Raw genomic sequence first — 15,316 nt, 5'->3', positions numbered from 1 at the left:
ATAGAATGAAAAAAATATTCAGGAAAGCAACAAGTTGATAGTTATTACCAGAGCTCTCGTACAGTATTGCTAAATCTGCACATTGTTGTTGTTGTTGTTAGGTGCGAAGTCATGTCCGACCCATCGCGACCCCATGGAGAATGATCCTCCAGGCCTTCCTGTCCTCTACCATTCCCCAGAGTCCATTTAAGTTTGTACCTACTGCTTCAGTGACTCCATCCAACCACCTCGTTCTTTGTCGTCCCCTTCTTCTTTTGCCCTTGATCGCTCCCAACATTAGGCTCTTCTCCAGGGAGTCCTTCCTTCTCATGAGGTGGCCAAAGTATTTGAGTTTCATCTTCAGGATCTGGCCTTCTAAGGAGCAGTCAGGGCTGATCTCTAGGACTGACCGGTTTGTTCGCCTTGCAGTCCAAGGGACTCGCAAGAGTCTTCTCCAGCACCAGAGTTCAAAAGCCTCAATTCTTTGACGCTCGGCCTTCCTTATGGTCCAACGTTCACAGCCATACATCACAACTGGGAATACCATAGCCTTGACTAAACGCACTTTTATTGGCAGGGTGATGTCTCTGCTTTTTAGGATGCTGTCTAGATTTGCCATTGCTTTCCTCCCCAGGAGCAAGCGTCTTTTAATTTCTTTGCTTTGCACATAGAAATCCATAAACCAGTAACAGGCAAGGGGAATGGAACAATGACACTGCACTAGACACCAACTTGCCTGGAATGTCTAACGAAATGTACTAGAAGTACACTTCCTCTCCTATTAGCCCTTGAAAGTAACAGTAGGAACTCTTAAGGAAGGACGGACTAGATGTGTGGAAGGAAGAGACACTTACCTGCTTGGGATCATCTGTGAGAAGCCTGAATTTCCTGGGGATTTTACTTCTGGCAAACTTACAGCCGTTATAATACATACTCCATGAACAGCCAAAAGAGAAAGACGCCCCACATGTCTCCGGATCAAGCCCTTGACAGGCACATGTACGACTGGAGAGGAATAAGGAATTAACCATCAGCTAGCAGAATGGCAAGATTCTATAACAGCATGCCTGGCAAAAGTATGAAAGGAATATTTGGAGAACTGTTTACCTGCAGTTTTATCAGTACCACCCTTTTGAGAATGGGATTGTACATGGACTTGGCTCATCAGCATGCTTGTGCATCCCTCCCGTGTCCCTCTTCATGTGGCATTCAAGGAAGAAAGCCTAGTTTAAAACATACTGTGGATACTGCAAATGTATCCAGGCTTACCAGAGTTCATTTCTCCACTCCCCAAGCCAGGATGCTAAGCCTGTTGCTGGGTACCTGACTCTGTTTTAGACTCAGTGTTCCAAACAAGGGCAGACAGAGGAGTGATGAACATGGTGAACCTGGCAAAAAGCCAATCTGTGCACACACCAGCTTATTATCCACTTGTTGTGATGTCTGAGAGCAACCTAAGATGCATAGAGAGATCCCAGCTTTGACTTAAGAAGTGCAAAAGGGTTTGGTCATGGTCCCTAGATGGCATCGGAAGACACAGGGCAAACTGTGGGCCAGATCAAGGGCAGCCCCTTAAAAGACGACGGTCCACCCCCTTGCTTTCATAGATTTCCTGCCTTGCCAGCTGTGAAAATGCAAAGCAGAAAGCTCACTTTGTCCTCCCACACACACCTTCATCATGTTTTCTGCATCCTCCTCCACAGAAGGAACATCTTGTCACCGCGCAGTGACAGGCACTCTGTATCCCCACCCCCCAAAAATAAAAAGGTATGTATTATGACTAATCCACTGTTTTAAAAGGCTAATCGGATTCACAGAGGGAATTGGATTTGATAATGACACTTTTGTGCCTCACGGTCTCTATGCCACAGGGTTTGCTTACTCTTCGTTGAGTGCACAGCGGCGGCTCGTCGGACAGCCGTATTTTCTGAGGCTCTGCGTGAGTTCCTTGTACAGGGTGTCGGCCAGAAGGTGGGGAATCCCTTCCCAGGCCAGGATAAGGATCACAATGACGGCCGCTTGGCAGTGATGTCCTGCCCGCTCCCGGACCAAGCACAACAGCTTTTCTTCTTCACTGCTTCTTCGTATGACCTGCGGGGGAAAAAAGGTCTTCAGAGATCAAAGGTTCTGATGGCACTGAAATAGATAAAAGCCTGCTCCTGTCCAGGATTCCTTCCAGAGACAGTAATTGTACTACTGCCAATTTGCTACTGTCTATCCCCATCACAGCTTTCTTGTTAATGATCCAGAATCAGCTAAGAGGTTGAGTGCAATCTGTGGCCAACGGTGATGATTTCTAAGATATTATAGGGTGGGTTTGCGCTTCAAACTCTTCGAGACCATGAAATGGAGTAAACACTTTTCCAGCTCTGTTATAATGGTCCATCCAAATGAGGGCCACTTGCGTAATAAATTATGTATTCGCTGATTACAATGTAACTTCCTAACTAAATTAAAACGTTGCTACTAAAGCTGATATTGTCGCTAGAAGTACAATAGTTCCCTGCATGGAAGCTGGGCATATTCTCTCTCTCACACACACAAATAGAATAAGGATCTTGTTACTTAAGCCTATCAGATGTGCACACAAACTATCAATGTAGGCCCATGCAGAGAACAGAAGGTCTGTGCATGGCAGATCCCTCCCCAACCCTCTCCAAGGTCATATTCTCCAACAACTAGCGCAGGGCCCTCCAACGTGGTGCCTCTGGGCACAACGGAGCTTGCCAACACCTTTTCTGGTGCCAATCGAGTGCTTTTAGCAAGCAGGGGTGGGCAATGGGCCTTTGGCCCAGCAGGACGTCTGACTGGTCACTGGAGATCTGATTTGACAGTACAGATTTTTAAATAAAATTCATTTGGCAACAGCTGCCTCCACAGCCAAAGGATCTGTATATATGAATGGAAATATCTTTAAATAATACATGCATTCGAAAAGCTACCTTGCCTGAGATATTGAAGAGTTACTGTTATTTACTGGTTGGTGCTGCCTCCTGTGGCAGTCATTCAGCTACTGGCTCCACCTCCTGTGGCAGTCATTCAGCTACTGGCTCCACCTCCTGTGGCGGTCATTTTGTGATTGTTCCCAAAAGTGTGCCCATCCTACATCAACTGCAATGCTTGCCAGTCGAATTCCGGATCAGGCTAAAGGTTCTGGTAATTACCTTCCAGGCCATACGCGGTCAGAGCCCAGTGTACCTGAGGGACCGCCTCCCTGCCTATGCCCCCAAAAGAGCTCTATGCTCTGCCGCCACCAACTGGCTGATGGTCCCTGGCCCTAAAGAAGTCCGCCTGGCCTTGACCAGGGCCAGGGCCTTCTCTGTCCTGGCCTCTACCTGGTGGAATGAGCTCCCAGATGAGATCAGGGCCCTGACGGAGATAAAGCAGTTCTGCAGGGCCTGCAAAAGGGGGCTCCTCCACCAGGCATTTGGCTGAGGCCAGACACAACCAATCAACATCAGCAAGGCTTCTGCCCCCCCCCCGCTCCCTCTCCCTCCCCCAGAAATCCAGCAGTTAATATTATTAATGTTATAACTAGTTATATGTAATGTATAGTTTCTTCAGTTCCATGTAAAACTATCCTGAGACTTCGGAGAGGGCAGTACATAAATGTGATAAATAAATAAATAAATAAATAAATAAATAAATAAATAAATAAATAAATAAATAAATAAAGAAAGAAAGAAAGAAAGAAAGAAAGAAAGAAAGAAAGAAAGAAAGAAAGAAAGAAAGAAAGAAAGAAAGAAAGAAGATAAGGAAAGCACTCATACCTTATAACAGATTGATACAGTGCACAAATACATCACGGGTGGCCAAATTGTGGCTCTCCAGATGTCCATGGACTGCAGTTCTCATGAGCCTGTCATATTTGTTGTCCATGGACATCTAGAGAGCCACAGTTTGGTACCCCTGGCATACTACTGGGGGGGGGGGATGGTACAGGACTGCATTCTATTCTGTCTATTCTGCAAGGAAATATTGGGTATTTTGGCCAAATAGTCTAAACAAGAAGACATACAGAATAGTAACAGTTGGCTAGCAGTACCTCACAAGATCACAAATGAATGCTGAAAACTTATGGAATATATAATAGACATAACAGACACAAGCTCACCATTTTTCATTTTAACTAGGAAAAGTAATAAATGCTCAGGTAGCTACACAGCAGCCTAACAGAAAATGATTTGGTATATCTGTACCAATTATAACCATGGTTAGGCATTAAATCATTTGAGATGGATAACCGGGGAGTACACAAATCAAACCAAATGCAAGCCAACATTTTAGGAAGCTGCAGACCATAAAATGCAGTGATCTTGGACTTGCAAGTATAGTAGTTCACACATAGAGAATAAAGCAGATGAGACAAAAGGAGGCCAGAAGTACCAGCTGCCTCTGTAGTGTTAATGTCAAAGTCAATGTTTATTGTATACTTGTAAGGGTTTTGGGGGGACGGGACTGGTTTTTATCGTTTTATTGTAAACCGCCGCAAGTCTGAATGGAGTGCAACGGTACAGAAATATGAAAATAAATAAATATAAATAAATAATAGATGGACAGCAAAGAAGAACCTGTCTGGTTCCACAGTCTCACCAAATGCTTGGGCTGATTTAAACCAAGGATTCACAACCTGGCCTTTCCCCTGTGGCTCTCCAGATATCCATGGACTACAATTCCCATGGTGGCAGAGGCTCACACTCCAGAAGATGCTGAGGCAACCAAGATTGACTCACTGCTCTGAAAAGCACTACATGTACCTTAATAGACATAAGCTCACCATTCTTCATTTTAACTAGACTGCACAGTGAATTAAACTCATGCCAAGATGGGTAGAACATGCTAAAGAGTCCATTTGCAAGCCTACTAAGCTGCCGTATCAGCTGAATCATGTCCAGTGATGCCATTTCTGGAGTCATTCATCTGGGCTCAACACCCTTATAGAATTGGATTTTGACATTGGCTTTGGTGATTTTGCAGGATTTTTTGCTGACAAATTCTCTCTGCACATGAATGCTGGTGGCATCCACTCCAAGGTCTATTTGTAGTTTTTGGTGGTCTTTCAAACTGACATTGACAGTGCATATTTGTTAATCACACCCTATGGCTTGGAACACTACTCATCTGGCAAAGTTTATTAATATGTCTCTGTTTCCCCACTCCCCATCCCACCCCTCCCAGTCCACTTTGGGAATGGGGGGCAGGTCAATTTGACCATATATGCTCATATATAACAAATAAATGTCTAACAAATTTAAATATATATAATTAACTAACTCCCACCCATTCAGGAAACTCTTCCAAGGTTGTCAAGAAACCCTAGGGTTGCACAAAACCCTGAATGAGAAAGCCTACAGAAGAGGTCCAACAACTGGTAGCTTTATTTTGTTAAATCATAAATTGTCTTAGGCCCCAAATAAGCAGCTTCCTCCATAGGGCAAACTGCTGCCCCAAAACTGGTTATAAGCCTCTGCTCACAGACACTACCACCCACCACAGCCTCTGTCACACAGGTTAAGCTATACTAGTGGGTCAGGTAGTCACAACTCACCATCTTCAGTCTTTGGTTGAGACTGGGTTTTTAAGATCAATGGGCCCTCCTCGGGCCTCACTATACTATCAAGCGAACCCTCTTGTGGATGACTGTGGGGAAGTAGGAGGGTTTTTAGCCATCCTGATGTTAGTGATGTTTTTAAATCTAGTTTTAAAGGATTAGAGTTTTTATGGGGGTATATGGGTACGTGAGCCACCTTGAGTTCTATAATTCTAATAAATAATAATCTGCCTCTCTCTTTTCAATATAGGGAGATTCTTTCACACACCAGGTCCTCCCTCTCAATCCCAGAGATACCTCCAGACAAGGCATTCCAGTATTTTTTATCATCTGCTCCTCACTCAGATACAGAGATATTGGGGTTGGGACAAACACTACTTCAGTCACACCTTACCACAGTATGTATCTAATCTGTCTGTTTGTCCCAGCCTTTCTCAACATTTTTACCACTGAGAAACCCCAGAAGTAGCACAATCATGCACTATATGGTTAAGAGGCTTAGCTGTGTACATGTCCACTCAGGGCTCCTTCCCACCCCCTCCAGGCCCATCACTGGCCATGGGGGGGGGGCTTGTCATATCACCCGATAAATGTTTAACAAATTTAAAAAATATATAGAAAATGAATTAACTCCCACCCATTTAGGAAACCCTTCCAGGGCCATCAACATCCTGGTTGAGAAAGGCTGATCTCTCTCTCTCTCTCTGATTTTTATACCACCTTCCCATACAGCTCAGGGCGGATTACATATAACGTTGCGGGGTAATACATGGAACAACATAAGCATATAACATAGAAATGACATCAACAATAATCCAACAGTGGTTTTAAATTAACATATAATATGTTTGATCATCAACAATAATGTAACAGGAACAACAACAGATTTAAAAAACCCAGAGAGATCAGACTGGTATAGGCCATGGAAGAGGCCATGTGTCTGGGGGGGGGGTGTAGATATAATTGGTTGGTCAGTCTCAGGGAAATGCCTGGTGGAAGAGATCCCTTTTGCAGGCCCTGTGGAATTGTGCGGAGTTCAGACAGGGCCCTGATCTCTTCTGGGAGCTTGTTCCACCAAGTGGGGGCCAGGACAGAAAAAGCGGCCCTTGTTGAGGACCAACGTACTCCTTTGGGGCCAGGGATCACCAGCCAGTTGGCAGTGGCGGAGCGTAATGCTCTTTTGTGGGTACAGACAGAGAGACAGTCTCTCAGGTACACTGGGCCCAGACCGTGTATGGCCTTGAAGGTAAGAACCAAAAGCCTGATCCAAAATTCAGTTAGGAGCCAGCTGAGTTGTTGGAGTATAGGCCGGAAGTGGGATCTCCATGGTGTATTGCTGAGAATCCTGGCCACTGCATCTGAACCAATTGTGTACATTTAGTTGCTATCTTCCCCTCAGACCACACATTCAGTCTGTAAGGTTAGCCATAATCAAGGAACTCATTTCTATTGCAGGTTACCAACAACACTGGAATGATTCATGAAGACATATAACAATCTTTCTTATCACTTGAACATTTGAACAATAACACTGTCCATGCTTCCAAGCTTATTTCCCCTGAGCTCTCTTTCCCTCAGCCAACCCTTTGCCGTCCATATTCCAACAGAACTCTATCTGAAGAACAAGAAGAACAAGAAAGAAGTGTTGGTTCTTATATGCCACTGTTCTCTACCTGAAGGAGTCTCAAAGTGAGACTCTTATAGTCGCCTTCCCATTCCTCTCTCCACAACAGACACCCTGTGATGTGTGTGAGGATGAGAGAGCCCTGATATTACTGCTCGGTCAGAACAGCTTTATCTGTGCTGTGGCGAGCCCAGCTGGCTGCATGTGGGGGAGCGCGGAATCAAACCCGGCTCGCCAGATTAGAAGTCCACGCTCCTAACCACTACATCAAGCTGGCTCCCAATAAGAACTCCAATTGCAAGACATTCCGGAAGCTCTCATTGGCTGAGCTAGACCTGCCTGTCACACCAAGGATGGGAGTGGAAAAAGGGGCTAATCCCCCTTGTGTTCCCTGTATTTGGGGTTCTGACCAAACAGATGCCTTGCAAGACATCTGTTCACAACACTGAGTTGCCACTGAAAAATGAAAACACTTGTCATTAGGGTTGCCAGCTCAGGCTTGGAAATATCTGGAGACTTTGGGGGGGGGGGGTGATAGCTGTACCCCATGTCATATTGTTGGGGTGACAAAACATATACAAATGGCTCTGCTTATTCTTTATAATTCCCATCTTTTCTGAACAGAAATTAAATTCACATAAGAGGGTCTCAACCTGAGTTCTGCCAAGATTCAAGAAATGCTTATCGGTACAGATGAGAACCCCACAGAACAAGAACACTTTCCCAGTTGCTTTATGCATTCTGAGTTGCAATTCTTATACATGGCCATCATATTCAGAGCAATTTATGTGACTAACATAGATTCGAATGTCTCTAACCAACCAAAGAACAAATAATCATAGTTCTAACTGAGCTGGCAATGGGAGGGCTGTATACAAATTTAATGACAACATAGTTCCATGCCGAATGGAACTGACCACAGGAAACCAACTAGAAGGCATTTTGTTTTAATCACATATGCATATCATGGAATTGCAAGCCTTAGAAGGATTCCTCTGAGGGTTAGAGTAGACCACCAGATAAGGAATCATAAAATGGCTCTTGGGATGGGTTCTTTTTTCAAACTCATAAGTGGAGTCAATGTTCCCTGTGAACCAATTCTGTAATGGTCTCATACAGAAACATGCATATGGGGTCATCACAATATATTAAACCACGTCGTCCTGAAGTTTCTGAATGCACCTGGCCGATTGAAATTTGTTGGATAAGAATTTCTGTACAAGGGCCTTTATACTTTTGGTCCTTGGAAGGGGCAAGTACATCTTTCCTTCTATGGTGCTTAGAGATGCCCCAATAAATAAATTCGATGGGAATCAGGTTGGACTTCTCCCAATTTACCAGAAAAGCCAGGGGCTGAATTGTGCCTAGTGTAAACCTTAAACTCACAGTCTTTTACAAAGAGTCAGGTAAGGGTATACTGTAAAGCCTCTTAATCTTAAATGGGCAATGACCTCTGTAATACATTTTGTAAACACTCTAGATACCATAGCTAAGCCAAATAGAAACACCATGTATTTGTAGGCAGCCCCTAAGAATTTTCTGCAGACTTTGTGAATGGACACAGGGAAATAGGCATCCTTCAGGTCTAGAATAATGAACCAGACATTTGGACCCATGAGGGACATTACTTTGACACATGCAAATGTTCATTCGGGGATCCTGGGTCCAGAATGGGCCTCTTTCCTCCCCTTTTTTTAATCAGTGGTGAAGTACCTGGAGAAGAAACCTTCTGAGTCCTTCACAACGATGAGCTTTGTAATGATGCTCTTAACCAAGAGGGAAGTGACCTCTTGTGGTAAGAAGGGTAATGTGCTGCAGGAGTGGACAGTGAACACTGAAAGGAGGCAGTGAACAGAACCCCCAAAATTAACCCACTACTCAGTGGGAACATTATGCCTTTTTTAAAGCTTTCTTTGGCAGCAGTTCTGGAATTGATCTGACAACAGCAGGTTAGGTTTGTACCTCCAACATGGAGAGTGCTGGTGCTGACATCACCAAATGGGCCCTCACTCCCTGATTAAAAATTGGGGTCTGGGTCATTTCTCCCTCACTTCTGGGGTCAGAGCCTTCTCCCATAAAGCAGCTTTCAGTCTTGCCACTCGACCCTTTTGGGATTTAGGGGTAATATGATAGCATGCTGGACAAGTAGCCATGCTGTGGCATCTTCCCAAACATAGAAGGCACGAGCTATGATAGCCATTCTGGGCCATCCTCAGTCCTCACCCTTTTTGAAAAGAGCCATCATACCAATTTTGAAGGTAAGAATACTGGAAATTCTTTGTGGAAACCCTCACTGAAATTCATCCTTGAGGCCCCACGAAGCAGCTGCATTGGGACGTACGTCCTCTCCTCATGGAGGCAAGAACTGAGGGACGGCTTGCCCTGAATCTGTCACATGATCCTTTGGGTGGGAACGGGGGGGTACATATTATAACTGCATATTTTTATGATCAGTTTTGGGTGCAGTCAACCTCCAGGCCTGGTCAGGTAATGTATATTTTTAATTCAGTAAATGGAAATGGTTTGATTGGGTGACAGTACAACTTCTTCAAGTATTTAAAAGGGTGCCATGTGGAGGATGGAGCAGAATTGTTTTCTCTTGCCCCAGAGGGACAGACCAGAATGAATGGGATGAAATTAGTTCAAGGGAAGTTCCATCTGAACATCCGGAAGAAGTTCCTGACAGCTAGAGCGGTTTATCTGTGGAATAGGCTTCCTCGGGATGTGGTGGGTTCTCCATCTTTTGGAAATTTTTAAACAGAGGCTAGATAGCCATCTGACGGAGTTGCTGATTCTGTAAAGGCAAAGGGGTGGCAGGTTACAGTGGATGAGCGATTGGGATGTAGGTGTCCTGCATACTGCAGGGGGTTGGACTGGATGGCCCGTGAGGTCCCTTCCAACTCTTCTATTCTATGATGATGATTCTTCCAAATTTCAGAGCTGACCATTAATTTTCAAAAGTACGTTCTGACATACTCACAAAATAATTTCTAGCAGGTTTTTCAGTTTTAAAGCAATGAAAGCACACCATTTTAAATTTTATTTAGTGTTTTAAACTATATGGATGCAACTGCTGGCAATACACCATTGTGCTAGCTAAAGGTACATAAGTGATGAGGAAATACAACAACAATCTCAAACTTTGGACAAGAATACAGTATGCAAGAGAGTATGATCCACTGGCTTAATCTCTCATTATTCAAAAACCCAATAATTTTGGAAAGGGGAAGCTGCACTCTACCTCAGAAACTACCCATTGTCTTTAGGAATTAATCTAGGAACGTCACCCCCGTAAAAAGAAAATAAGAAAGAAATGATCCTGAGGCCCAAAGATGAATAAGTATGGAAACTGGAGACACTTAAAATCTCATGCACCACACTGAGGACCACAGAATCAGTTTCTTTTTTTTAAGTCACTGATGGCATTTGCTACAGATACAGTATATTTTACTATACGTCATAACCTATATGCAAAAATAAAAGCACTGTGTAACTTGCCATAAAGTTTTGCGCAGCCATTCCTTTTACAACTTAAGAAAACAATTATGCAATTTCTCAACTGCCCATTTCTCAAGCCACATAACCAGCCTCTCTCTTAGCTTCCTGGTAAAAAGCTCCCTTTTGTGAACCATAAAATACCTCTAAAATGCAGAGCCATGTGAAAGATAGGCAAGGGTGGGATTTGTATTTCCTTTTAACCACCGTCATATTCCCCTGAAGTTTAATATTGCTGGAGTTCACTTCCTTATGCCTGCCTTAGATACCTTTATTTTGGATATACCATACTATAATACACTGTCATTCAAGCAATGAAGGTGGCCAGTGGACTTGTCAGTTGTCTTCAGTCTATTGCTGACTTATCACCATCATTGCACTGTAAGGAATCAATTTTACTGCATTTACGCGGCTCAAGTTGTTTCACCGGCTTCGCCTTCTGTGTTAGCCATAAAAAGTATTCTTTTATTTGAACTCATTTAAGCATTCCAAAGTGGCAGCTTCATGTAGAGGTCCCCTCCCATTCTGTAAAACTCACGGCTGATCTTATTTGATTAGGTCAGGGGTGGCCAAGCTATGGCTGTCCAGTTGTCCATGGACTACAATTACCATGCCCCTGCCCGTCAATTGTAGCCCATGGACGTCTGGAGAGTCACAGTTTGGCCATCCTCTGTACTAGGTCTTCTTCCACTCAATGATATGGAGCAGAGGTGAGAAGAGGGAAGGTATAATGATATCAGAACAAAGGGAAACACATGCACGTTTTTGATCAACAGCTTTGTATTCTTTGCAATACTGAGTTCCACCCATACCAGGAATCCCATACTTTTTCTTTCTCTATGCACCTGAAAACACCTATCAAGATGTTTTCCAACCTGTGCATCGGGTTCCAAAATGGACCGTGTAGCCTCTGATGGCTGCCCTATCTATTGCTCTCTTTGGTCTTTTGGAAAGTAACCTCTGACCCTGGAAACAGTACCGTCCACGTCACACATTAGTTGGTATTTCATCTTCGTTGCATGTACATGTTGATCAAGTAAAACATGTCCTGCTGGCTAGCAGAGTTAAGTTTGTTAGAATTAGAGGCATCATGGAGATGGAGAGGTGGCCAAAGGCTGGAATGTTTCCTCTGCAGGCAAAGGCTGTGTCTGCTGAACTGCTCCTTGCTTGGCGTTTACAGCTAGGACACCAGCACTTTTGACTGATGCCAGGGGGGTTGTTGTTTCTTATAAACATCTTGTCATCCACTGCAGAAAATGGAATGCTGGACTAGATGGGAGCCAAGGTCATACCCAAAAGCACCAAAAAGCCTTGGACCAGCCTTGGATAGGTCATCATCATTCCAAATACATTTGGACTTCTGGGTCACCGTACTGAAAATGCCAGGAACTGCTGGCTTACTGGACTGCTCTCTGTTGTCAGTTAATGATCCAGAGCCAAGAACTCTGGCCTATTGCCATGCAGTTTGTGTGGCACTCCTCTACTGACTCTTGCATTGTACTAACAACCAAGCCCCGTGTTTATTGACTTTTATATTCATCAACACACAATGCTAGGAACTGAATTCACGGACATAATACTCCTTATGGAGAAAAAAAAATAACGGAACACTCCCAGTAAACATCATTCATAAGTTTCCGGTGCACTGTGTCAGCAAGGCAAACATACGTCATTGCTCCTGCATTCACCTCCACCAAAGATCAATACCATTCTGATTTGTTCATATGAGTTAGTTTATTCCGAAATCCATCTTCTATATCATTGAGAGGCATATTCAACTCGCAAGTGGGGGGAAGGGGGGAGATCACAGTCTACCTCAGCCATAGAAGCGTAGGAATACTGTAGCAATTCTCCACTTCTTTCTTTCAAACCATTGAATGAAATCACAGTAACCTCGAATTTAAGCATTATAGATTTTTGCTACCTGCTATGAAGTGTAGTCTAAAGCAGGGGTGACCAAAACTGGTGCTCTCCAGATGTCCATGAACAACTGGCAGGGGCTCATAGTAATTGTAGTCCATGGACATCTGGAGAGCCACAGTTTGGCCCCCTACCCCTGGTCTAAAGGATCCTATTTGCTGTGTCTTTAAAAGGGCCATTTTCCCTACAGCCAGTGATGACACATTTGTACTGATCTATGGTGCCTGCCTAGCTTTTAGCTACAAGTTGTGGTGTGTGAATGTAACGGCTAAATGCTAAGTGACAGAACATGCAAATAAAATCTGTCTCAGAGAAGTGGCATTATCTGCTGTCACATGCAGCCTTACCAGGACTCCTCAGCCTTGGAGAAAGACAACAATGGAGATAAAAGTGAACAGTTGCGTGTTTCAGCTGTCTATGAACTCTGAAGAATTTTATCTAACAAGGGGTGATTATACTGAGAACAAAAAAAACCTCCAGTCAAAACTTAATAGCAAGAACAACCAGCTCTGTTTATTTCCTGCCTTTACAAAACTACTAACATACTATTGCGATGCTGCAGTTTCTCTTGCTCTGTTGTGCAATCCCCTTTAGCTCGCCATAAGCTTGGCAACAAAACTCCAAGACTTCAACTAACTTAGATCTTATTCTCTGTAGCATTCAAGTGAATGCATTTACTCGGTATAAAGCCTTAGCAGAAGAGTCTTGAGGCATAAACAACAGTGAAATGATGTTTAGAAATGCAATGCTCTACTGCATATTCTGGAATCACAATATTATGGTAGGTTTGTCCAGGTTGCTCCCCCAATGTTTTCTTTGGAACTGATGAGAACAGAAGGATCCTCACTTTGGGTACATCTAACACACGCTCTCTTTACAAAGCCAAGGGTGATGCAAGCATGCAGAAATAGCATACAGAGAAGTCCCGTTTGTACGCATGACATCAGAAGGATGAGCTATTGCGAACAAAGAGTAAGAGAATATGCTGGCATGCCCACCCAACCAAATGCACAGACTCAGCCTCTCTCCTACAGACACCCTCCCAAAAAGGGGCATGACATCTTGTCTAAAATATGATCAGAAATATTGTTTTCCCAACATTCCACAGGAATCAATTTTGTACATGTATAGGCATGGTGTCTAGGCTTGGGTGAAAGTGCATAAGAGAGGCAGGACCTGCATGCTCTCTCCCATTCCTCCGTGACACATGGCTGCTTTCCCTTCATGTCACGTGTCCAGGATTACAATCTTCCCTGGATTGCACATCAGATTCTTTGCAGGTATGCGTCCAGGTTAAAACTCCCTTCACGTGAAAATCAATCAAAATGTCTGATAGAATGATTGATTTCTGCCTGACGATGCTAACTTTCCGCATGCAGTTACTAAATTGCAGAGAATCATGCCTTCAATGTAGAGAACCAGGCATACCTCTGACTCTACCCTAGCAGTAGTTTGTAAATGGCTGAATGTGCCAGTAAAATGGCTTTGGCAGCTAATAACTATACCTGCAGCTGCCATAATGTTTAATTTGGTTCTTAGGCTAGCTGCATTCCCAACAGAGTTTTGAGCTTGGGTTCCGCTCCTTATTTCAATGCCACCTCTCTTGCCCACCAAAGGACCCTCCATCGGTAATGATCAAGCACATTCCCAACTTGAAATGCCTTCCTGCCGTGCAGCTGTCTCATAACTACAGAAGCCTAGAGTTGGAAAGGGTCATACAGGCCATCTAGACCAACCCCCTGCTCAGTGCAGGATCAGCCTATAATCAGCTACAATTATGCTAGAATGGTTATATGGTTCCAGGACGCCAGAACTATTTAATTCTGTCAACTGCATTAATTAGATATGGAAAGACTATTTCTTTAAATTGCTGAAGCTAAAAAATGGGTCTCTTGCCCCTCTCCCTCCTACAGAAATTGCATCACCCAATGTCTAGCGCACGTTTTTAAAAGCAACCATACTTTCTGCAGCGTTTCAACTCCTCGAGTTCTACTTACTTGAAACATCTCTTAGAGATTGTTGAAGCAAATGTCTCAACCCTTGGCAGGAGCTCTGGAATAAGGAATAAGTTCTCTGTAAATAAAGGTGACTGGAAGTTGCAGGTCCCTTCAAACGAAGCCAAAAACTATGAACACACATGGGTTAACACATATTCTTAAAAGCAAAAATGACCTCGCACTACAAAAAGGATTAGCACATTAAGTGAAGGATGAGATTCCTCTCTATCGTGTAATAGACCTGAAAAGCAAGTCCATCAGCTTTTAACACTGTTAGAACATTGATGTGAGTCTGCGTCCACAAAAGTCCACAGGTGCAGAGGTTCACACAGCTTACTGTGTTGTGACCCCACCAGCATCAAGAGCAACCAAGAGGCAGAAACAGTGAATCAGTAGCAAGGGAAGAAGGGACATTACCAAGTCATTACTAGAAAAAAGTGGGTGGGGGGTTGCATTTAATTTCAGCATGTTACCAAGTGACAAGAATGGAACTTTTGTGCACCTCTGGGCTAGCATCTTTCATCCCATTTGCTATTGGGAGAATTGTAGCATGAAGGTATATAGTAGTTTCCCCCAAAGTACCCATGAGTACAACAATTTCTGAAACAGGATTCTTCAGTGCTCAAACTTGAATGGACTAGTTTCTTTCTTTCTCTTGGCTATGCCAGCTACTAAGGTGATTATAAAAACACCAGCGATTTCTGGAGGTGGGACTGAGAAAGGCCAAGTCTTTAGCCAATCTGTGCCTCG

General features: G+C 43.7%; 1 protein-coding gene across 4 annotated transcripts in view; it reads right to left on the bottom strand.

Annotated features, from left to right (window-relative positions):
* TET1 (tet methylcytosine dioxygenase 1) overlaps positions 1 to 15,316 on the bottom strand; it is a 93,761-nt gene that overhangs the window by 22,119 nt on the left and 56,326 nt on the right. For all 4 annotated transcript variants that reach the window (XM_077350799.1, XM_077350796.1, XM_077350798.1 and 1 more), the window contains 2 exons: positions 1,862 to 2,070; positions 834 to 984 (listed from right to left, as the gene is read on the bottom strand). In XM_077350799.1, the coding sequence (XP_077206914.1) occupies positions 834 to 984; positions 1,862 to 2,070 (360 nt within the window). The remainder of the gene's footprint in view (positions 1 to 833; positions 985 to 1,861; positions 2,071 to 15,316) is intronic.

The sequence above is a fragment of the Paroedura picta genome, chromosome 8 (genome assembly GCF_049243985.1).
Source record: "Paroedura picta isolate Pp20150507F chromosome 8, Ppicta_v3.0, whole genome shotgun sequence".
NCBI lineage: Eukaryota > Metazoa > Chordata > Lepidosauria > Squamata > Gekkonidae > Paroedura > Paroedura picta.
The sequence above is the reverse complement of the archived record's forward strand: the minus strand, read 5'-3'. Positions and strand labels throughout refer to the sequence as shown.